At 43.4% G+C, this 23543-nt stretch overlaps 1 protein-coding gene across 4 annotated transcripts in view; it reads right to left on the reverse strand.

Moving 5' to 3' along the window:
- Positions 1–18049, reverse strand: part of sdk1a (sidekick cell adhesion molecule 1a) — a 539170-nt gene extending 521121 nt beyond the window's left edge. For all 4 annotated transcript variants that reach the window (XM_060943068.1, XM_060943067.1, XM_060943066.1 and 1 more), the window contains exon 1: positions 16923–18049. In XM_060943068.1, the coding sequence (XP_060799051.1) occupies positions 16923–17190 (268 nt within the window). In that variant the 5' untranslated portion in view covers positions 17191–18049. The remainder of the gene's footprint in view (positions 1–16922) is intronic.
- Positions 18050–23543: the final 5494 nt, after the last annotated feature.

Below are 23543 nucleotides of genomic sequence, written 5' to 3' on the forward strand. Positions count from 1 at the left end.
ATAGTAGTTTTGCAGATTTGGAGGTACATCCTGAACAAAACGCTCCAATGGCTCCAATAAATACAGTAGTTCTTTGTGTAATGTACCTAATTCAAATAAATGGATTATATCTGTGAAATGAGTCTGTGCTGCAAGCATATGAAGGTTTATGGATATTTTTTAGCAGACTCTGAATACCCCCTGATATCATGGGGTTCAGTCTGGCTTATTAGACCCGGCACGGTGGTCACAAATCAACCACCTGCTGCAGTTCAGCCTAGCACCTACAACAGCTGCTGGGGATCTGAACAACCCCCACACCACATACACACCAACTCAACACCATACCACATCATCAGGCTCATTTTCATACAGCAATGCAATGCCCTGCTGCAGGCAAACTTTTACAGGCAAGAGACCATTACTGAAGTCATTGCCTGTGTGCACAAGTGAAATAAATGATGCTGTGGAATTTCACGGAATGCATGCCTGACGAAAATATTTGTTTCTACTGCACAGGCCGGGTGAAAGTCAGAAATTTACAGTTTCAAAGCAAGGGATGATTTACTTGGAGTTCTTTGGCGCTGGTTGCATGACTGTTGATATTTTCAGTGTATAGTTTCTCGGTTTAATCCCAAGCTTGCATGTTTCAGCCTTGTCTGACTCAAGCTGGCTCACTTTTTTATGGACGTTTTTTCTGTCTCATGCCTACAGAATATACACAATATGACCAAAAGATTGTGGACACCTAACCATCATACCCACGTGTGGTTTGTCCCCACAAATTTGGAAACACACAATTATCTAGAATGTCTTTGTATGCTTTAATATTAATATTTCTCTTCTGGAACTAAAAGGTCTAAACCTGTCCCAGCATGACAATGACCTGTACACAAAAAAGTCTATGGTTTACTAAGGTTGAATTGGAAAAACTTGAGTGTCCTGCATAGAGCACTGACCTCAATCCTACTGAACACCTTTGGGATGAACTGGAACACCAACTGCACCCCAGACCTCTTTTTTTTCCTTTTTTTTTGGTCAGGCACATCATCAGTTTTTCCTTGGCTAATCAGACACAAGGTTGGGGGATAGGTGCCTTACTCAAGGGCACTTATGCCAGTCCTGCTGCTGGTCCAGGGACTCAAACCAGTAACCACTTGGTCCCAAAGCTGATTCTCTAAGCATTAGGCTATGGCTTCCCCAGACCTCGTCACCCAACATCAGTGCCCAATCTCTTGTGCTCTTGTGGTTGAATGAACACACATTCCCACAGTAAGACTCCAAAATCTAGTGGAAAGCCTTCCCAGAAGAGCAAAGGGGGACTAACTCTACATTAATGGCCATGGTTTTGGAATGGAATGCTCTAAGGTCAGGTATCCACATATCTTTGTCCAAACAACAACAACATGACCTTCAATGGCAGAAAGTCAAACAGTCTAAAGTGGAAACGTCCCACTGCAGCCTGGATTCATCAATTTAATGGTTCCACTAAAGCAGTTCTCTTCATTGTACATTTAATCACAGTACAGTAAATCTATCTGGCTGGTTTTTATCTCCTAGACTCGTTCATGCCTCAGTCTCTGTACCTCTACAACACAATGTACACAAGCATATGCTCTTGACTTCAAGCAAACTGCCAAATATAAAATATGGAAAAGAAACGGGGGAAAAAAGAAAACCTCAAAGTTTTGCTTGTGGGCTGTAAAGAGTTGAGCAATATTGTTATCACAGAAACATCCATTCCATGGAGAAATCACTTACTGCAAAGGATAAAGAGCAAGCACTCGTTCAGATTACTAATTTCTCAAGAGAGCCAAAGAGAAACATGCATTAAGCAAAAGCAATGCCAGCCACTAATTTTTAGATGACCTTGTTCCCTTTCCTACAATCATAGAATACTGTGTCCTGTCATTCAAATGGATGTCTCACTGGGGGCTTGCGTGGGTTCCACATTAAAAATGCTTTTTAGAAGCCAGGTTCATGCTGACATAGATCATTTGTACAAATCTATGCATGCTGGGATTCAAAGCACAATGTGTGTTTGCAAAGAGAGAACGCGGAGATTTAAATGACATCGTCACTTCATTGGGTACGCATGAAGGATTGCTGCCATTATCCCCGGGTCAGACTTTACAACAGTAGTAAAGATTACAGAGTTTCTGATGCAGGAGTGCAGGAATATGCTGAATGCGTAAAATATTTTTTGCACCCCATACCAAAGCACAGAGTATTTATGGCCTTCCTTTCTTTCATGTGCTATAGGAATGTGAAAACCTTAGCTCATAAACCCTTCCTGTAATTCCATCACTCAAGCAAGTCAATAAACTTTCAATGTGATCCCACTGCAAAAATAAAATAATAATAATAATAATAATAATAATAATAATAATAAAAGCAATGTTCTGTTTTATCTCCTTTCTGTGGAGCTTCAACAGGTGTTTCCTGTCTCTGGTAGATTCCACACTAACCTCCTGGCCTGACAGTCAACACAGAAACTCGAACAGATAACAAGCATGTTTGTGTTAAACCAAATCCTGCTTCTCACGCTGAGCTTCTCATGGATCCACATTTCATTTGAGTATTTTTTGTGCTCTGATATTAGTGAGACTACACTATTAGTGATATTAGATATTAGTGAGACTGGGATTTGGGGAAAGAAGAAAGAAGAAAAAAACCTCTCTCTTACCCCCAGAGAGTGATAAACCATTTGTTTATGATAATATTCAGCATTTATATATATGATCATGGAATACGAGATAGCCTAATCACAGAAACAAGGCTTGAAGATGAAAATATGAGAGATTTACCATTTGAAATCAATAAATGTAGGCGAACATGCTTCATGGGGAAACCTGGCATAAAACTACTGCTGTGATTTATGTTCCCATGTTCTGCTTTGAGAATAAAAATCTCTACATGGTGGGCATAAATTACACAAACATGCCAAACCCCTGTCAAATAAAACCAAATGAATCGAGGCTTTATTGATGTAAATTTATGTACCAATTTCTTTATCATTACCCAGCTCTATACCCGAGGACTTGAACTTGATTTGTGTTTTGAGTTTGTTATTCCTCTAACACAAATGATTCTTTTCCTTAGGGTGTAACGAATTATTTTAGACTTGATTTAAAAAAAATGAAATAGAACTTGGCATTAAAATGGTTGTCTATTTTTGATGAAGTGTGTCTGATGGTGCAATACCATGGATGGACGTAGCCTAAAATGAGCAAGACAGTCTGACTTCATTGGAAGCCGAAATATCATAGCTTCGTGACAAAATTGCAAATGAAACCGAAGCGCCAGGCAAAACGAGTCTCTAGTCTGGCTATTTTTATCTTGAAGTTCAGTGGTGACAAAACTCTCCACTCGCCTCAAGCATGAATCCCACATCACCATATTACAGACTGAGAGGATCATTTACATATGGTACTAAATCACAATTTCAGTTGATGTATGGCATAATACAGGGCTTGAGAATACGATGAGATATGTATATCTGCACGTATGGTTTAGCTATGAAGAGTTATGAGGCATTAAAGGAATATACTGTATGTAGCTAGCTAATGCCACACTCACGTAAGTGTTTTGGACACGCACGGGTCACAGGGTTTGGTAGCTCGCAGCCGTGCCACAGGGTCACAGTGAACCCAGGGGAAAGTTTGGGGGAGGAGCATGGGCAAAGTACTTGTCAAGTACAGGTTGCACGCCTGACTTCCTTGAGGCTTGGGAAAAATTGCGCCGTTAGCCCGTGGAAAGTGTATGTCTGATGCACGTGATCAGTGCGTGTTCAGAGAGTGTGGAGTGCGTGTGACTTGCATTTTATCGGTTTCCTACACTAGGAGTACGGGCTGCACTTGTGAAGCATGTGTAATGCACGTGACAATCACTCATGACTTGCCTGTGACGCAAGCCAGGAGTGAGTATAAAACCAGCATGTCTGCAGCATTCTGCATTTGTCTTTTGGCTGAAGAACAATATCGCTTCGTGCTGCTCCTCAGCTTCTATCATCTGCCTATAAGGGTCCAACTCCCTCAGTCGTTGCAGCGGTATAGCGACAGCCATCTTCTTCCCTTCTACAATGCTACACGTTACATGATCAGTTCCTTAGTTCCTCCCCTATATACCCAGAGTCTTGCCCCTCATGTCGCCTGCGCTGCATGCACGCCACACATAGGGGTAGAAAGTGAGATGTACTTCTGTCTTGGGGGCCGCACAAATAGCAAGTGTGGAGTACTTGTGTAGTACTTCTGAGGCATGTCACTCGTGCAATGACCGTACGACACTCATGCATCTTACTGTCATCGCAAAGCCCCTACTAGCCATGCTGCTGACTTGGTTCAGGCGTACAAAAGGAGTACAGGTCCCATATGTAATATATGCATTCTTGATTTTTCACAAGACCCATAGAATTTGCATGTGCAGGACCAAAAGTCTCCACGGCCAGTGGGGTATGTAGAGCATAATTGGTTATAACATGGGCCATGTGCAGCAATATTGGTTATAACATGGGGAATGTAGAGCAATATTGGTTATAACATGGGGTATTTAGAGTAATAGTGGTTATAACATGGGGTACGTAGAGCGGTATTGGTAATAACATGAGGTATGTAGAGCAATATTGGTTATAATATGGGGTATGTAGAGTAATATTGGTTATAACATGGGGTATGTAGAGTACTATTGGTTATAACACGAGGTATGTAGAGCAATATTGGTTATAACATGGGGTATGTAGAGCAATATTGGTTATAACGTGGGTATGTAGAGTAATATTGGTTATAACATGGGGTCGGTAGAGTACTATTGGTTATAACATGGGGCATGTAGAGTACTATTAGTTATAACATGGTGTATGTAGAGCAGTACTGGTTATAACATGGGGTATGTAGAATACTATTGGTTATAACATGAGGTATGTAGAGCAATACTAGTTATAACATGGGGTATGTAGAGCAATACTGGTTATAACATGGGGTATGTAGAGCAGTATTGGTTATAACATGGGGTATGAAGAGCAATATTGGTTATAACATGGGGTATGTAGACAAGTATTGGTTATAACATGGGATATGTAGAGCAGTATTGGTTATAATATGGGGTATGTGCAGCAATATTTGATATAACATGGGGTATGTGCAGCAATATTGGTTATAACATGGGGTATATAGAGTACTATTGGTTATAACATGTGGCATGTAGAGAAGTATTGGTTATAACATGGGGTATGTAGAGTAGTATTGGCTATAACATGTGGGATGTAGAGTACTATTGGTTATAACATGGGGTATGTGCAGCAATATTGGTTATAACATGGTATGTGGAGTACTATTGGTTATAACATGGGGTATGTAGAGCAGTATTGGTTATAACATGGGGTATGTAGAGGAGTATTGGTTATAACATGGGGTATGCAGAGTACTATTGGTTATAACATGGGGTATGTGCAGCAATATTGGTTATAACAGGGTATGTGGGGTACTATTGGTTATAACATGGGGTATGTGCAGCAATATTGGTTATAACATGGTATGTGGAGTACTATTGGTTATAACATGGGGTATGTGCAGCAATATTAGTTATAACATGGGGTATGTAGAGTACTATTGGTTATAACGTGGTATGTAGAGCAGTATTGGTTATAACATGGGGTATGTAGAGGAGTATTGGTTATAACATGGGGTATGTAGAGGAGTATTGGTTATAACATGGGGTACAGCATGGAGTATGCCGAGTATCATTTGTTCTACCATGGAGTATAGTATTGACTATGTAACTTAATAGTGGAGAGAACATGGGGTGTAGCACGACATACACAGAGTAAAATTGGTTATAACATTATAATAATTTAGTATAACATGTGGTACTCCTAGTACCATACAGGTACTTCATACTTTTAGTCTACATTTCATTCCCACTGGTCAGTGATATACTGATGTATTTACAGGCATCAGAACACAATATTTTAAAAATAAGCCACAGAAAAAAAATGATATATTAACTGATGATGTATCATTTAAAGGAGCCATCTCACCCTTCCCAGAATCCTGTGAGGCAAGCCAAGTTCAATGCTAGCGATATTCCAAAAACAATCTGCAACAAGTCTGTGACATCCTAGGCCCTAAATCTTAAATTGTAATGTGAAATTGTATATATTTTTTCAAAACGTCTATATTTTAATTCTTTCAACTGAGCCATTCTGTTTTCACACGGTTATTTAATGTCATGTAATGGACCAGAACTGGCCTCGGCTGTCTCAGGGGTGTCCATGAAGGAAAGAAAAGATAAGGACTATTTTGTTCAAAACTTCCACATATGACATTGAAGAACAAGTTTGAGTTGGGTTTCAAAGGCATCATTAAAAGTGAATTTGTGGAGGTTTTGATGCACAGAGAGCTAACAGGTTGCAATCATGTGATTTCAAAACAAAAGCAACGAATGAGTTTCTGGGAAAGGTGAGCAGGCCCCTTTAAAGGGGCTGTGTAACTGAAAGGGCATCCTACTGCACCGTCTAAGCTTGATTAAATTATTCACCTTTTCATGTTTTTCAAAAGACACTGACAACTTCATTCACAGTCATTCATGCTGTCATAAAGATGTGACGTTTTACATATCCTGTTTATAACAACGTGGCTTGCCCTTTATTTGGTAACAATAGGTGCTCATTTTTCATTACAATGTGAAATTTCTACCATTTTAATGTCAGAATGAATTTCTTGCTCCCACTTCCCATGACAGATGAGATGACAGTTAAGGGCTGAGCCTATTATCTACCAATCTGTAAAGAGGAAATGAAGCTTTCAAGAGGTAATAGGTTTGTATTATCTTACAAGTGACCTAAGGTTATTATCAAACTTTGCTCTAACAGAAAAGCTTTTTTTTTCCCCCATCTTGATCTAATTACTTGAGATGCCCATTTCGACGAGGCTAACGTTTTTTTTCCGTGTTTATCTAGACATATGATTTAGACAACACTCTGAGGCAACGCAAAGTGTAATCCCTGGTCAGAGCAATTACACTGGCCCACAATTAACTGAAAATGCAATCAAAGTTTTGTGACACAAAATTAAAATTTAAAATAACCACTCATTTTCTGTCCTTACCCAAGGGACATCAATTTATAATCTCATTAACCTTCTATCTCTGAAATTCAGGCTGATGTTAAGACATGGACAAGAACAGGGAAGCTGATATTAAGCAGCTCAGGTGTTATTTCATATTCTGAAGACTCGTACTCATTTTCATTTCATGAATAGGAAGCCATAATTCAGCATTGGCATGAATAACTGACTTCGACCAGAGTGCGACATAGCTCCTGTAAAATCAATGGCTGCGTGTGCATTCTATGTCCATGCGAATCAATCAGTTGTGGTTATAAAGCGTCCTGCTTAAACACTTGCCTGCAAATCAATGCCCAAAAGAATGGCAATCAAAAAAATTACACGTGGTTGTACAACCCCGATTCCCAAAAAATTGGGAAAAAGTACAAATTGTAAATAAAAACGGAATGCAATGATGTGGAAGTTTCAAAATTCCATATTTTATTCAGAATAGAACATAGATGACATATCAAATGTTTAAACTGAGAAAATGCATCATTTAAAGAGGAAAATTAGGTGATTTTAAATTTCATGACAACATCACATCTCAAAAAAAACTTGGGACAAGGCCATGTTTACCACTGTGAGACATCCCCTTTTCTCTTTACAACAGTCTGTAAACGTCTGGGGACTGAGGAGACAAGTTGCTCAAGTTTAGGGATAGGAATATTAACCCATTCTTGTCTAATGTAGGATTCTAGTCGCTCAACTGTCTTAGGTCTTTTTTGTAGTATCTTCCGTTTTATGATGCGCCAAATGTTTTCTATGGGTGAAAGATCTGGACTGCAGGCTGGCCAGTTCAGTACTCGGACCCTTCTTCTACGCAGCCATGATGCTGTAATTGATGCAGTATGTGGTTTGGCATTGTCATGTTGGAAAATGCAAGGTCTTCCCTGAAAGAGACATCGTCTGGATGGGAGCATATGTTGCTCTAGAACCTGGATATACCTTTCAGCACTGATGGTGTGTTTCCAGATGTGTAAGCTGCCCATGCCACACGCACTAATGCAACCCCATACCATCAGAGATGCAGGCTTCTGAACTGAGCGCTGATAACAACTTGGGTCGTCCTTCTCCTCTTTAGTCCGAATGACACGGCGTCCCTGATTTCCATAAAGAACTTCAAATTTTGATTCGTCTGACCACAGAACAGTTTTCCACTTTGCCACAGTCCATTTTAAATGAGCCTTGGCCCAGAGAAGACGTCTGCGCTTCCGGATCATGTTTAGATATGGCTTCTTCTTTGAACTATAGAGTTTTAGCTGGCAACGGCGGATGGCACGGTGAATTGTGTTCACAGATAATGTTCTCTGGAAATATTCCTGAGCCCATTTTGTGATTTCCAATACAGAAGCATGCCTGTATGTGATGCAGTGCCGTCTAAGGGCCCGAAGATCACGGGCACCCAGTATGGTTTTCCAGCCTTGACCCTTACGCACAGAGATTCTTCCAGATTCTCTGAATCTTTTGATGATATTATGGACTGTAGATGATGATGATGATATGTTCAAACTATTTGCAGTTTTACACTGTCGAACTCCTTTCTGATATTGCTCCACTATTTGTCGGCGCAGAATTAGGGGGATTGGTGATCCTCTTCCCATCTTTACTTCTGAGAGCCGCTGCCACTCCAAGATGCTCTTTTTATACCCAGTCATGTTAATGACCTATTGCCAATTGACCTAATGAGTTGCAATTTGGTCCTCCAGCTGTTCCTTTTTTGTACCTTTAACTTTTCCAGCCTCTTATTGCCCCTATCCCAACTTTTTTGAGATGTGTTGCTGTCATGAAATTTCAAATGAGCCAATATTTGGCATGAAATTTCAAAATGTCTCACTTTCGGCATTTGATGTGTTGTCTATGTTCTATTGTGAATACAATATCAGTTTTTGAGATTTGTAAATTATTGCATTCCATTTTTATTTACAATTTGTACTTTGTCCCAACTTTTTTGGAATCAGGGTTGTACTTCTGAAATTGCCTGGTAAATTGAACACAACTAAAAAGACTCAAATGTTCAAATCCTCCAATGTAGGCAAATGTTTCGACATGGAAAAATAACAGAAAATATAAAAGTGGAGGGAAAAAAGGAATGAGAAGTGTCTGCAGTCAACTGATTGCACAGATGGCATGGCAATGAAATGCAAAGGTTTACACCAAGGAATGAGTAGTGTGGCTTTGTCTTCTGGCACAGGCAGCTCATGATGAACAAGTAATAGTATAATGAAGCAGCACAACATGAAAAAAAAAAAAGCTGCACTGTGCAACAGGCACAAACATTATGAGTCATTATTATTACAGGAACAGATATTGTTAGTCAAGAAACACAGCTACAATTTGTACAGATTAAGCAACTCTGACCCACTCTGGTTCGAACAGTGATAAAAAAATCAACGGCTGGGAAGTCTCCGATTCTCAAACCTAAACATTTTCTCTGAATGATCTGATTTATTATGGTATTAATCCATGTCCAGGCCTATTTGGCACACCATCACAGCTTTAACTCATGAAGTCATGAATTGGATGATATTACATGTCATCCATATTTATTCCTGCATTAAATGGAAAGGAAAGGTTAAACTGTCAACCGAATCCGAAGTATGTGTGCTGATAACGCTCTTGGCTTCTCAAATCAGATCAATAGCAGCTAACCCATTCCTAGTGCAGCGCTGGGAGCTCTCCAGATATCAAAGGACCTTGACACGGGAGTTGGGAATTGGCTGATACTGCTTACATGCCATCCTCACTTAACCTTCCGAAAGTACATAAATAAACTATTAAGTGATATTGTATTAAGTGAATCCAGCATAGCATCAATACCACTCTGAAAGAGTTGGCTTTCAAAAAAAAAAGTACAAAACTGTGAACTTGTTCTGTCTGACTAAATTTTGCCAACTGAAATGATTCCTATGTATCAGCTTCAGAAGGATCTCGAGCACTGTTCCCGGTGTTCAAAGTTAATCAGTAATCACCGCTGACATGGCTGTAGACTTTGAAATGCTGAAAGTGTTTGTAGTGTTCAAACAAGGAAGAATTAAAACAAGTAAGAAATCAAATTCCTCTTATACACTCACGCACTATGACAACAATTACAATTTACAGCAAATACAACAAGTATTATTTATTAAAGAACACCACATCATACTTTTAACCAGGTGGAAGGTCCGAGAAACATGTTATTGCTTGCATGATTGCCGTTATAAACCGAAATGCCCTCAAGTTAATCAGAAAACGAAGCTTGCCATGTCACCGAGAAACTGGAAAGTGCAGTCTTCTCATCTCTGTACAAAAACAAAACACACGCAAGTTTTGTGTAATCCATTTAGTACGAGTCATAGATTATGTGGATTATGACAATTAGGCGTTACTTAAGAAACTTTAAACACAATAACATATTCAAATGATAATATAAACTTGTGATTTGAATTTTAGCCAGCTAAACTGTCAGAACTGCTGTTATATAAAATTAAATCAACACCTTCTTACCAAACTTCTTGGAGAATTTAACAGTGATGTTGTGCAAAAGACTTTACTTAAATGTGCTTTATTTAAAGGGTGCATTAGGTAAGATTAGACTTTTTTTTTTTTTTTTTACCTCTGCCAGCTTCAATGGAGGTTATGTTTTCACCTCTGTTTGTTTGTCTGTTCCCAACATAACTCAAAAAGTAGTGAATGGATTTTGATGACATTTTGAGGAAAGGTGACGCATGGGCCAAGGAACTATTGATTAGATTTTGATGCAAATCCAGATATGTACAGTGGTGCTTGAAAGTTTGTGAACCCTTTAGAATTTTTTATATTTCTGCATAAATATGACCTAAAACATCATCAGATTTTCACACAAGTCCTAAAAGTAGATAAAGAGAACCCAGTTAAACAAATGAGACAAAAATATTATACTTGGTCATTTATTTATTGAGGAAAATGATTCAATATTGCATATCTGTGAGTGGCAAAAGTATGTGAACCTTTGCTTTCAGTATCTGGTGTGACCCCCTTGTGCAGCAATAACTGCAAATAAATGTTTCCGGTAACTGTTGATCAGTCCTGCACACCGGCTTGGAGGAATTTTAGCCCATTCCTCCGTACAGAACAGCTTCAACTCTGGGATGTTGGTGGGTTTCCTCACATGAACTACTCGCTTCAGGTCCTTCCACAACATTTCGATTGGATTAAGGTCAAGACTTTGACTTGGCCATTCCAAAACATTAACTTTATTCTTCTTTAACCATTCTTTGGTAGAACGACTTGTGTGCTTCGGGTCATTGTCTTGCTGCATGACCCACCTTCTCTTGAGATTCAGTTCATGGACAGATGTCCTGACATTTTCCTTTAGAATTCGCTGGTATAGTTCAGAATTCGTTTTTCCATCAATGATGGCAAGCAGTCCTGGCCCAGATGCAGCAAACAGGCCCAAACCATGATACTACCACCACCATGTTTCACAGATGGGATAAGGTTCTTATGCTGGAATGCAGTGTTTTCCTTTCTCCAAACATAACGCTTCTCATTTAAACCAAAAAGTTCTAGTTTGGTCTCATCCGTCCACAAAACATTTTTCCAATAGCCTTCTGGCTTGTCCACGTGATCTTTAGCAAACTGCAGACGAGCAGCAATGTTCTTTTTGGAGAGCAGTGGCTTTCTCCTTGCAACCCTGCCATGCACACCATTATTGTTCAGTGTTCTCCTGATGGTGGACTCATGAACATTAACATTAGCTAATGTGAGAGAGGCCTTCAAGTGCCTAGAAGTTACCCTGAGGTCCTTTGTGACCTCGCCAACTATTACATGCCTTGCTCTTGGAGTGATCTTTGTTGGTCGACCACTCCTGGGGAGGGTAACAATGGTCTTGAATTTCCTCCATTTGTACAAAATCTGTCTGACTGTGGATTGGTGGAGTCCAAACTCTTTAGAGATGGTTTTGTAACCTTTTCCAGCCTGATGAGCATCAACAACGCTTTTTCTGAGGTCCTCAGAAATCTCCTTTATTCGTGCCATGATACACTTCCACAAACGTGTTGTGAAGATCAGACTTTGATAGATCCCTGTTCTTTAAATAAAACAGGGTGCCCACTCACACCTGATTGTCATCCCATTGACTGAAAACACCTGACTCTAATTTCACCTTCAAATTAACTGCTAATCCTAGAGGTTCACATACTTTTGCCACTCACAGATATGTAATATTGGATCATTTTCCTCAATAAATAAATGACCAAGTATAATATTTTTGTCTCATTCATTTAAGTTCTCTTTATCTACTTTTAGGACTTGTGTGAAAATCTGATGTTTAAGGTCATATTTATGCAGAAATATAGAAAATTCTAAAGGGTTCACAAACTTTCAAGCACCGCTGTATATGGATCCATGATATTCTAACATGTGGCTTGGTGAAGGCATGCACTCTCTCAAGTGCCTGTCTAGTTTAAGATTAGATATCACACCCGAGTTGACCATGTTCCAGCACAACAAGTTGGAAAACCAAGGTTCGCCATAGTAGCCATTTTATTTCTCGCCAGGTTCGATATTTCTCTGCATTGTTAGCAATACCAGTTAAAAAGTTAACAACTCATTGCGCGGTATTTTGCACGTACAATCATTGGCGCATCATGTCCACAGATACAAGTTGGAGAGTACAGTGTGTACCACTGATTTAATGAGACTCAAATCAGACCGAAATGCTAACAAACAGTATAATACTACAGCTTTTTATACAGCTGTTGATGCATGGAGCAGCCATCTTGGATTTTGAGATCAGAGTTGGTGAGGTTCTTCCAACTTTCCTTGTCGGAAATACAATTTCAGGGGTCGTTCCAGTTGAAATTTCCGACTGGGAACTTGGTAATTCTGACTTCCTGGTTCAAATGGAACACACCATTTAGTTTGAGATTTGAATGATTCCTGCCCATGTTCAGGAGGCTCCAGTGTCAGGATCTGCGGTGGCCTGTAAAGTGTCTATAAAATGACTGACAGGAAGCGTATCAAAACACGAACATGCATTCCGGACCGAAAGTCGGTTTTTCAAATGGGTTTTCTCAGTGACTTAACACACATTTGCTAGGGTCACGGCTTAATTTATTTTTCTTTCTTTCATGTTCTACATATCTTCCAGGTAATTTGTACAAGTGCAAGTGAGGAAAAAAAAAACACTAAAACACCTTTAAATGTGCTTTTAACCACGATGAACAAATTCTGCAGGATGGAGCTAGAGTAAACAGATCTATCTATCTATCTATCTATCTATCTATCTATCTATCTATCTATCTATCTATCATCATTCGAAAGTGCGATAAACTCTTTAATAACCATCTATCTATCATCATTCGAAAGTGCGATAAACTCTTTAATAACCAGAATGCTTGAAAGACAGATGACAGTGATACCCAGGGCTTTACCTGAATCTGGACATCCAGAACGATAATATGTCCCTTTTTTGAAAGCCTAAGCGTTTGATAATATTGGATCACTTAAAAAGATGGAGGTTTGAGAGTAGGAGATTTCCTTTCACAGCCACTTGTTCCACATTATAATCGTTTAGGAAATGCTTCATAATGGCTTCTCAGAATGATCTTGTTGTTAACAGGGAGTGGTTGTAGGTGAACGTGTGTGTACTACTGTCTTGTACAAACAAAATGGCGGCATGCTTTTAATGGGTACAAAGACGCTGACAGTTTCAGCATCATCTTATCTGAGTAAAAAGATATCCAGTACCAGTCAAAAGTTTGGACGCACCTTCGAATTCTTTTTTTTAAATTAATTAATTAAAAGCCACTTCATGACTTAAAGTAATGATGGATGTCGTTTCTCTTTACTTAGTTGAGCGGTTCTTGACATAATATGGATTACAACAGTTATGGAATAGGGCTATTTACTGTATTATTATTTACTATTTACTGTTCGATCTCAGACACATTAAGAAGGCAAGAAACTCGTCCACTAATTAACTTTTGATGAGACACACCTATTAATTGAAAAGCATTTCAGGTGAAGACCTCATGAAGTTGGTTAAGATAATGCTAATAGTGTGCAAAGCGTCATCAGGGTAAACGGGGGCTACTTTGAAGGATTTAAAATATGAAACATATTTAGGTTTTTTTTAACACTTTTTTGTTTACTACATAATTACATATACACCGACCAGCCATAACCTTAAAACCACTTACAGGTGAAGAAGTGAATAACATTAATTATCTCATTACAATGGCACCTGTCAAGGGGTGGGATATATTAGTATTAGGCAGCAAGAGAACAGTCAGTTCTTGAAGTTGATGTGTTGGAAGCAGGAAAAATGGGCAAGTGTAAGGAATAGAATGGAATGCCTTTATTGTCACTGTACAAATGTACAACAAAATTTAGTTCATCATAGGACAGCAAAGCCGCTGCATACGTGTGCGCCACCACTCTTGGTAACTTCAGCCCAAGGCCATCCCATGTTAACCTAACTGCATGTCTTTGGACTGTGGGTGAAACCGGAGCACCCGGAGGAAACCCACGCAGACACGGGGAGAACATGCAAACTCCACACAGAAAGGCCCCCATCAGCCACTGGGCTTGAACCCAGAACATTTTTGCTGTGAGGCGACAGCGCTAACCACTACACCACCGTGCCGATCTGAGTGACTTTGACAAGGGCCAGATTGTGTTGACTAGATGGTCTGAGCATCTCCAAAACAGCACATCTTATACGGTGTTCCTGGTATGCAGTGGCTAGTACCTACCAAAAGTGGTCCAAGGAAGAACAATTGGTGAACCAGTGACAGGGTCATGGGTGTCGAAGGCTCACTGATTCGCATGGGGCACAAAGGCTAGCTCATATGCTCCAATCCCACAGAAGAGCTACTGTAACACAAACTGCTGAAAAAGTTAATGCTGGCTAAAACAGAAAGGTGTCAGCATTAACTTTTTCAGCAGTTTGTGCTACAGTAGCTCTTCTGTGGGACTGGACCATATGGGCTAGCCTTCGTGCCTCATGTGAATCAATGAGCCTTTGACACCCATGACCCTGTCGCCGGTTCACCGGTTGTCCTTCCTTGGACCACTTTAAAGAGGCCAACTTATGATTTTACAACTGCCGATAACATGACGGCCTCGTCGCTGCGCAGGTGGACGACTCATTCTGATGTTTCTCTTTCTGAGGATAATGTCTCCAAACCGCTCGCACCTCCTGCTCCGAAAAGCTTCAGAAGCTTCAGTAAGGTGACTAACCTGCGTGTGTGTGTCTTTAAGTGTTGACAGTTATGTAATCCACCCACACTGTGACCAATTACAGCCACCTTGAAAATTTCAAGGACAAAACCTGTAGTGGATGCAGTGCATGTACATGTAAACAGTAAGAACAGCAGAGATCACCAAACCAATCATGAAAGTCATCATAGCAAAGGCCACTGTGCATCAACTCAGGGAATGCTGGTCAAGCTCTAACTAGGACTAAAAACCAACAAGAAAAAAAAAACCAATAAACAATAATAAGTCCTTTTTCATTATCTCATTAACAACCTTCTTTTTTTTTCCTTGTTTTGAATGAATGCCTGCAGAATAAACGATCAGAACAAGTTTATCAAGCAACAACTTTTTCAACTGACAAGGAATTTTCACAATCATTGTCATGAGACAATGGGAATGTTGGGATCAGGTGCTCTCTGCCAGCGATGCCTCAAGGTGAAAGATTGGGTAATGCATGAGCCTTGTCTCAGCTGGACTGTGTAGTGTGAACACTGAGACACTGACAAGACAATAAGTTGCAAGCTATAAATGTCATGTAGTGCGAGCAGTGCAGTGAGTCCGGGACACTGAAAGTCATGCAGCGCCTGACAGGCATGAAGAAAACTAACGACAAAGCTGTGCACATGCAAACCTACAACTGACCCACTATTAATTTCATAAAGAAGCAACAGTCTACCAGGCTCCTTTGATTTCTTTGATTGACATTCAAACCGGGTGCGTGACGGCTGCTTGTTTACGCCGAGTCTCGTCTTTAAAAGGATAACTCCTCAGACTAATTTGTGCCGATCTTCAGAAATGCAAATGACATCTCAAGAGACCAAAATACATATTTGGTGGGTGGAGCTGGCAGGAAGCTGGATGTGATTTTCTTTTCATGAAATGGAGCGCTTTTTTTTTTATAATGTATCCCTTATCCCTTTTAACTCTAATCTGTATGATATTAGGTGAATTGTTTACAAAAAAATAACGACGATCTGTTTCATTAGCCGTGATGTGATGTTTTGATTCTTTTCCATGAAATCACTTGACAGTGGAATAAAAGAGCCTGCCATCAATAATCATGCACGGCTGATCACAACCAGCAAAATCTCCAGTCTTTAATGAACTCGGGGTGTGTTAATGCAATTATGTTGGTGTTCAATCGGTACTGTGGATACAAATGATCTAGTCATGCTTTTCTCTGCGACATAAATACAGAAAGGACGCACAGCTGTGATGGAATCTGAAAACATGTGACTGTAGAGTGATGAGTAGACTTTAGGTATTCAGTGAATACACTTCTTGGATCGAAGAGAAGTAGTTTTGGAAAGTCTAGAGGGATTAAACTTGCCTTTGTGTTCAATCTAAGCCAGAGGCGGGGTGGAGGGGTGGAAACCCAGCATGCCATCTGTGACCAGGCCAGGCTAGTCTGACCTTCATGACTTTTTATTGTTGTCGAGATGTTTCAGTGCTGCACCTCACTGATACATGGATGGATAGATATCACTATTCATATTGAAATCAAGCAGATCTTCACATTCAGCACATGGTCCAGACTGGAGGTGCTGCTTAGTCATCCATGAAACACCTTCTAAATGCCATCCATTTATGCAGGTTTTGTGTGCTGGATATTTTCCTTACCTTGAGCTTTCAACACGTGGATCTGGAGACAGAGGAGCGCCCAGTAACTCCATACACACAGTGCGAACTTTCTCCTTCTCCTGTAACTTCTTACAGTGTCTGAGATGCGATCCGACGTCCTCCTGCCGCCTGAAGTCCCCTTGTAGATGTTGCTCTTTGCAGGACCTCGATGAGAGCGCTGCGCTCCCGGGGCTCTGCTGCGCACTGATCCGGGATGCAGCTCGGTGTCCCCGCTCCGTCCGCGCTCTGATCCATGAACGATTTCCATGATCAAGCGTGGAGATGTGTGTAATCCTGTAATCCTGTAATCCTACGATCGGGGCTCAGACTCGCGCTCGCGCTGACAAAACTAAGCCGAACTTCAGTCACACTGAATCGCTGCGTCGTGGCGCAGACATGGAGCGGAAAAGATCCAAGAATCTCCTGGTAAAGCTCAGCCTCAACCTGTTCTGCCTCCGATTCCTACACGACGGATCTTCTAAACCTGACACGACTCGGCCGAGAATTATTATTATTTATTATTATTATTATTCCTGATCCCTATAAATAAGCTTTGGTCCACGGAAAAGTTGTGCAGTCTGCTTGTCTGTCACACACACACCGCGCTCCTCCACCCGCCCATCAGGACTCCAGGATCCTCGGGTGCGTTTTCTTCTGTCTCACTCGCATCTCCAGGGCCGATCAGTCTTTTTTTTTTTTTTTTTATTGTTAATATTAAACTCGTGCTTATTTCAGCACGCAGAGACTCAGAGCTTCACTCAACCATAAGCTGGTGCCTCCTGCGTCTCTCAGGTGACATTCGGTTAGCGACTTTTATGCGTCGCTTGTAAACACTCCGACTCTGTTAATGTGTCACTAAATCACTCTCGCGCCGAGGCAGCGAGCTTTTCCCTCCCGGCGAGGAGGCGCAGATCAGGTTCCCACACTGGATCATAACAGACCGCCTCTGTGCGGCTCGCAGAAGGATAACTAGAGTCTCATACAGCACTAACAAACTCCGCGACTGAAACAGTTTGGGGATCAGTGAGAGCGGACTGCAGCCTGGAAGCGCGAACACAAGCAACAAGCGAATGGAGACCTGCGCAGGAGAGAGAGATCCGGGAAAGTGCAGCAGCAGCGTGGAGGCGCGCTTTCACTCCAACTGCGCACTTTAACTCACTTCCTCACTGCTCCGCGTCACACCCCGCCCCTTCTAAACTGCCCCCTCCCTGCCCCCTGCTATAACCCCGACCCCCTCTAAACTGCCCCCTCCCTGCCTCTCCTATAACCCCGCCCCTTCTAAACTGCCCCCTCCCTGCCCCCTGCTATAACCCCGACCCCCTCTAAACTGCCCCCTCCCTGCCTCTCCTATAACCCCGCCCCTTCTAAACTGCCCCCTCCCCACCCCCTGCTATAGCCCCGACCCCCTCTAAACTGCCCCCTCCCCACCCCCTGCTATAACCCCGACCTCCATCTAAACTGCCCCCTCCCCGCCCCCTGCTATAACCCAACCTCCTTCTAAACAACCCCCTCCCCGCCCCCTGCTATAACCTCGACCCCCTCTAAACTGCCCCCTCCCTGCCCCCTGCTATAACTCCGACCCCCTCTAAACTGCCCCCTCCCCGCCTCTCCTATAACCCCGCCCCTTCTAAACTGCCCCCTCCCCACCCCCTGCTATAGCCCCGACCCCCTCTAAACTGCCCCCTCCCCACCCCCTGCTATGACCCCGACCCCCACTAAACTGCCCCCTCCCCACCCCCTGCTATAACCCCGACCCCTTCTAAACTGCCCCCTCCCCACCCCCTGCTATAACCCCGACCCCCTCAAAACTGCCCCCTCCCCACCCCCTGCTATAACCCTGACCCCCACTAAACTGCCCCCTCCCCACCCCTGGTATAACCCCACCCCTTCTAAACTGCCCCCTCCCCACCCCCTGCTATAACCCCGACCCTCTCAAAACTGCCCCCTTCCCACCCCCTGCTATAACCCTGACCCCCTCTAAACTGCCCCCTCCCCACCCCTGCTATAACTCGACCTCCTTCTAAACTACCCCCTCCCCACCCCCTGCTATAACCCTGACCCCCTCTAAACTTCCCCCTCCCCACCCCCTGCTATAACCCTGACACCCTCTAAACTACCACCCACCCGCCCCTGCTTTAACTCCCCTACCCTCGCTAAACTACCCCCTGCCCCCTGCTTTAACTCTACCCTCTCTAAACTACCTCCCACCCACCCCTGCTTTAACTCCCCTACCCTCTCTAAACTATCCCCCTGCCCCCCTGCTTTAACTCCCCTACCCTCTCTAAACTGCCTCCTGGTTTAACTCCTCTACCCTCTCTAAACTACCCCTTGCTTTAACTCCTCCACTCTCTCTAAACTACCCCCCACCCACCCCTGCTTTAACTCCCCTGCCCTCTCTAAACTACCCCCTTACCCCTCCTGCATTAACTCCCCTACCCTCTCTAAACTATCCCCCTACCCGCCTGCTTTAACTCCCCTACCCTCTCTAAACTGCCCACTGGTTTAACTCTTCTACCCTCTCTAAACTACCCCCTGGTTTAACTCCCCTACCCTCTCTAAACTACCCCCTGGTTTAACTCCCCTACTCTCTCTAAACTACCCCCGGTTTAACTCCCCTACCCTCTCTAAACTACCCCCTGCTTTAACTCCCTACTCTGTCTAAACTGCCCCCTGGTTTAACTCCCCTACCCTCTCTAAACTACCCCCTGCTTTAACTCCTCCACTCTCTCTAAACTACCCCCACCCACCCCTGCTTTAACTCCCCTACTCTCTCTAAACTAACCCCTGCCCCCCGCTTTAACTCTACCCTCTCTAAACTACCTCCCACCCACCCATGCTTTAACTCCCCTACCCTCTCTAAACTATCCCCCTGCCCCCCTGCTTTAACTCCCCTACCCTCTCTAAACTGACCCCTGGTTTAACTCCTCTACCCTCTCTAAACTACCCCTCGCTTTAACTCCTCCACTCTCTCTAAACTACCCCCCACCCACCCCAGCTTTAACTCCCCTACTCTCTCTAAACTACCCCCTGCCCCCCGCTTTAACTCTACCCTCTCTAAACTACCTCCCACCCACCCATGCTTTAACTCCCCTACCCTCTATAAACTATCCCCCTACCCACCTGCTTTAACTCCCCTACTCTCTCTAAACTGCCCCCTGGTTTAACTCCCCTACCCTCTCTAAACTACCCCCGGTTTAACTCCCCTACCCTCTCTAAACTACCCCCGGTGTAACTCCCCTACCCTCTCTAAACTACCCCTGGTGTAACTCCCCTACCCTCTCTAAACTACCCCCGGTTTAACTCCCCTACCCTCTCTAAACTACCCCCGGTTTAACTCCCCTACCCTCTCTAAACTACCCCCTGGTTTAACTCCCCTACCCTCTCTAAACTACCCCCGGTGTAACTCCCCTACCCTCTCTAAACTACCCCCGGTTTAACTCCCCTACCCTCTCTAAACTACCCCCGGTTTAACTCCCCTACCCTCTCTAAACTACCCCCGGTTTAACTCCCCTACCCTTTCTAAACTACACCCGGTGTAACTCCCCTACCCTCTCTAAACTACCCCCGGTTTAACTCCCCTACCCTCTCTAAACTACCCCTACCCACCCCTGCTTTAACTCCCCTACCCTCTCTAAACTACCCCCGGTGTAACTCCCCTACCCTCTCTAAACTACCCCCTGGTTTAACTCCCCTACCCTCTCTAAACTACCCCCGGTGTAACTCCCCTACCCTCTCTAAACTACCCCCGGTTTAACTCCCCTACCCTCTCTAAACTACCCCCGGTTTAACTCCCCTACCCTCTCTAAACTACCCCCGGTGTAACTCCCCTACCCTCTCTAAACTACCCCCTGGTTTAACTCCCCTACCCTCTCTAAACTACCCCCGATGTAACTCCCCTACCCTCTCTAAACTACCCCCTGGTTTAACTCCCCTACCCTCTCTAAACTACCCCCGGTGTAACTCCCCTACCCTCTCTAAACTACCCCCGGTGTAACTCCCCTACCCTCTCTAAACTACCCCCGGTTTAACTCCCCTACCCTCTCTAAACTACCCCCGGTTTAACTCCCCTACCCTCTCTAAACTACCCCCGGTGTAACTCCCCATACCCTCTCTAAACTACCCCCTGGTTTAACTCCCCTACCCTCTCTAAACTACCCCCGATGTAACTCCCCTACCCTCTCTAAACTACCCCCGATGTAACTCCCCTACCCTCTCTAAACTACCCCCGGTTTAACTCCCCTACCCTCTCTAAACTACCCCCGGTTTAACTCCCCTACCCTCTCTAAACTACCCCTACCCACCCCTGCTTTAACTCCCCTACTCTCTCTAAACTACCCCTACCCGCCCCTGCTTTAACTCCCCTACCCTCTCTAAACTACCCCCTGGTTTAACTCCCCTACCCTCTCTAAACTACCCCCGGTGTAACTCCCCTACCCTCTCTAAACTACCCCCGGTGTAACTCCCCTACCCTCTCTAAACTACCCCCGGTTTAACTCCCCTACCCTCTCTAAACTACCCCCGGTTTAACTCCCCTACCCTCTCTAAACTACCCCCGGTGTAACTCCCCATACCCTCTCTAAACTACCCCCTGGTTTAACTCCCCTACCCTCTCTAAACTACCCCCGATGTAACTCCCCTACCCTCTCTAAACTACCCCCGATGTAACTCCCCTACCCTCTCTAAACTACCCCCGGTTTAACTCCCCTACCCTCTCTAAACTACCCCCGGTTTAACTCCCCTACCCTCTTTAAACTACCCCTACCCACCCCTGCTTTAACTCCCCTACTCTCTCTAAACTACCCCTACCCGCCCCTGCTTTAACTCCCCTACCCTCTCTAAACTACCCCCTGCCCCCTGCTTTAACTCCCCTGCCCTTTCTAAACTGCCCTCTGATTTAAGCCCCCTGTCCTCACTCTAAACTGCCCTTGCTCAATTGTGAGCCCTCTCCAAATTGTCCACCCTTGCTATGTCTCTCGACATGCTATGAACTGCCCCATCTTAACTCCCCTGCTCTCTTTAAACTGCCCTCTGCTCTAACCTGTCCTGCACTTTACCTTCCAGGACTCTCTAAATTACTCCACACTCTAAAATGCCCCAGGTTCTGCAACCCCTGCCTGGGCTAACCTCCCTTGCCCTCTCTAAACTCTTCTCTACTTTAACCTCTTTGCACTCTCTACATTTCCCAGCACTCTCTACTGCCTTCTGCTTAACATACCCTGCCAGGACCAAATGCACCCCCCACCCCCACCTCCCAGCCCACTCTAAACTGCCCATCACTAACCGCACCCCAACCCATGGTAACTGCCCTGCCTGCCCTCATGCACACATACACAGTGCTCACCCATGCAGTTAAATTGCCCCTGGCACGTTTTAAAGCCTCTATACTATACAGTAGACATTATCCCAGATATAATTTCACTTAAAACTGGATTTCTGTGAAATTACTGAACAGTACTTCAGATACATTTTATTCTGACAAAACCAAAACAAAACATGAAAATCAGCACACCGACAAGTGAATATACACACATGAAAATCAAGAAGTCCAATCATCCTTCACAATCAGAGTGAGAAAACTGGAACTTCTTGTTTTGTCACCATTCATCATTCATTGTTTTGCCATATTTCAAAACCAGGGAACAAAAATGACAAACTGTATGATGAACCTAGTGCTATCGATTCAGAGCTAATGCATGCTCAAAAAGTCACTAGAAGCTGCCACATGATGTCACAGATGTCATAATTTGAATAGTCACTGAACCATGATGATCATTTGCATATCAAAGCAGGCTACATGAAGTTATGAAATTCAAAACAGAATTGAATAGGGAACATATTTCTTAGAAAAAAATGAAGCCTTTTTAACAAAATATACCGTAGTTTCTATAAAGATCACAGACAAAACAAGTAGTGGTAGTGAGTATTCAGGAAATAAACATCGAGAAAAATTCACTTTATTCCTTATCCTTCTCGTCAAAAATCCTACTCGGACAGAACCACCTGTACAGGAAGGGACAGCAGGCTGTACTTCCTTAGGAGGCTGCGCTCCTTTAACATCTGCAGGAAACTCCTGTGGATGTTCTATCAGTCTGTGGTCGCCAGTGTCCTGTTTTACACCGTGGTGTGCTGGGGGGCAGCACATCCAAGAAGGACACATCCAGGCTAGACAAACTGATCAGGCGGGCCGGCTCTGTGGTCGGCATGAAGCTGGACTCTCTGGTGACGGTGGCAGAGAAGAAGACTATGGACAAACTACTGAACATCATGGATGATGCCAGTCACTCTCTGCATACCATCATCAGCAACCAGATGAGCCTGTTCAGTGACAGAATGCTCCTTCCCAAGTGCAGGACGAACAGACTTAAAAACTCCTTTGTCCCTCACGCCATCAGACTGTACAACTCCTCTCTGGGGGAGGGGGGGGGGGGGGTAACAGGAGGACAGAGGACGGGAAGGAGCAGTAGTCTAGCCTGACAATAAACAATACCGGACAATGTGCAATATAATGTTCAATACCTCTTCCGTTGACCCTTCTCCCCCCTTCCCATATCTTATTCTTATTCTTTTTTATATTTGTATATGCAAATACCTAATTTAGGGCGGCACGGTGGTGTAGTGGTT

This window comes from Neoarius graeffei, chromosome 16 (assembly GCF_027579695.1).
Source record: "Neoarius graeffei isolate fNeoGra1 chromosome 16, fNeoGra1.pri, whole genome shotgun sequence".
Lineage (NCBI taxonomy): Eukaryota > Metazoa > Chordata > Actinopteri > Siluriformes > Ariidae > Neoarius > Neoarius graeffei.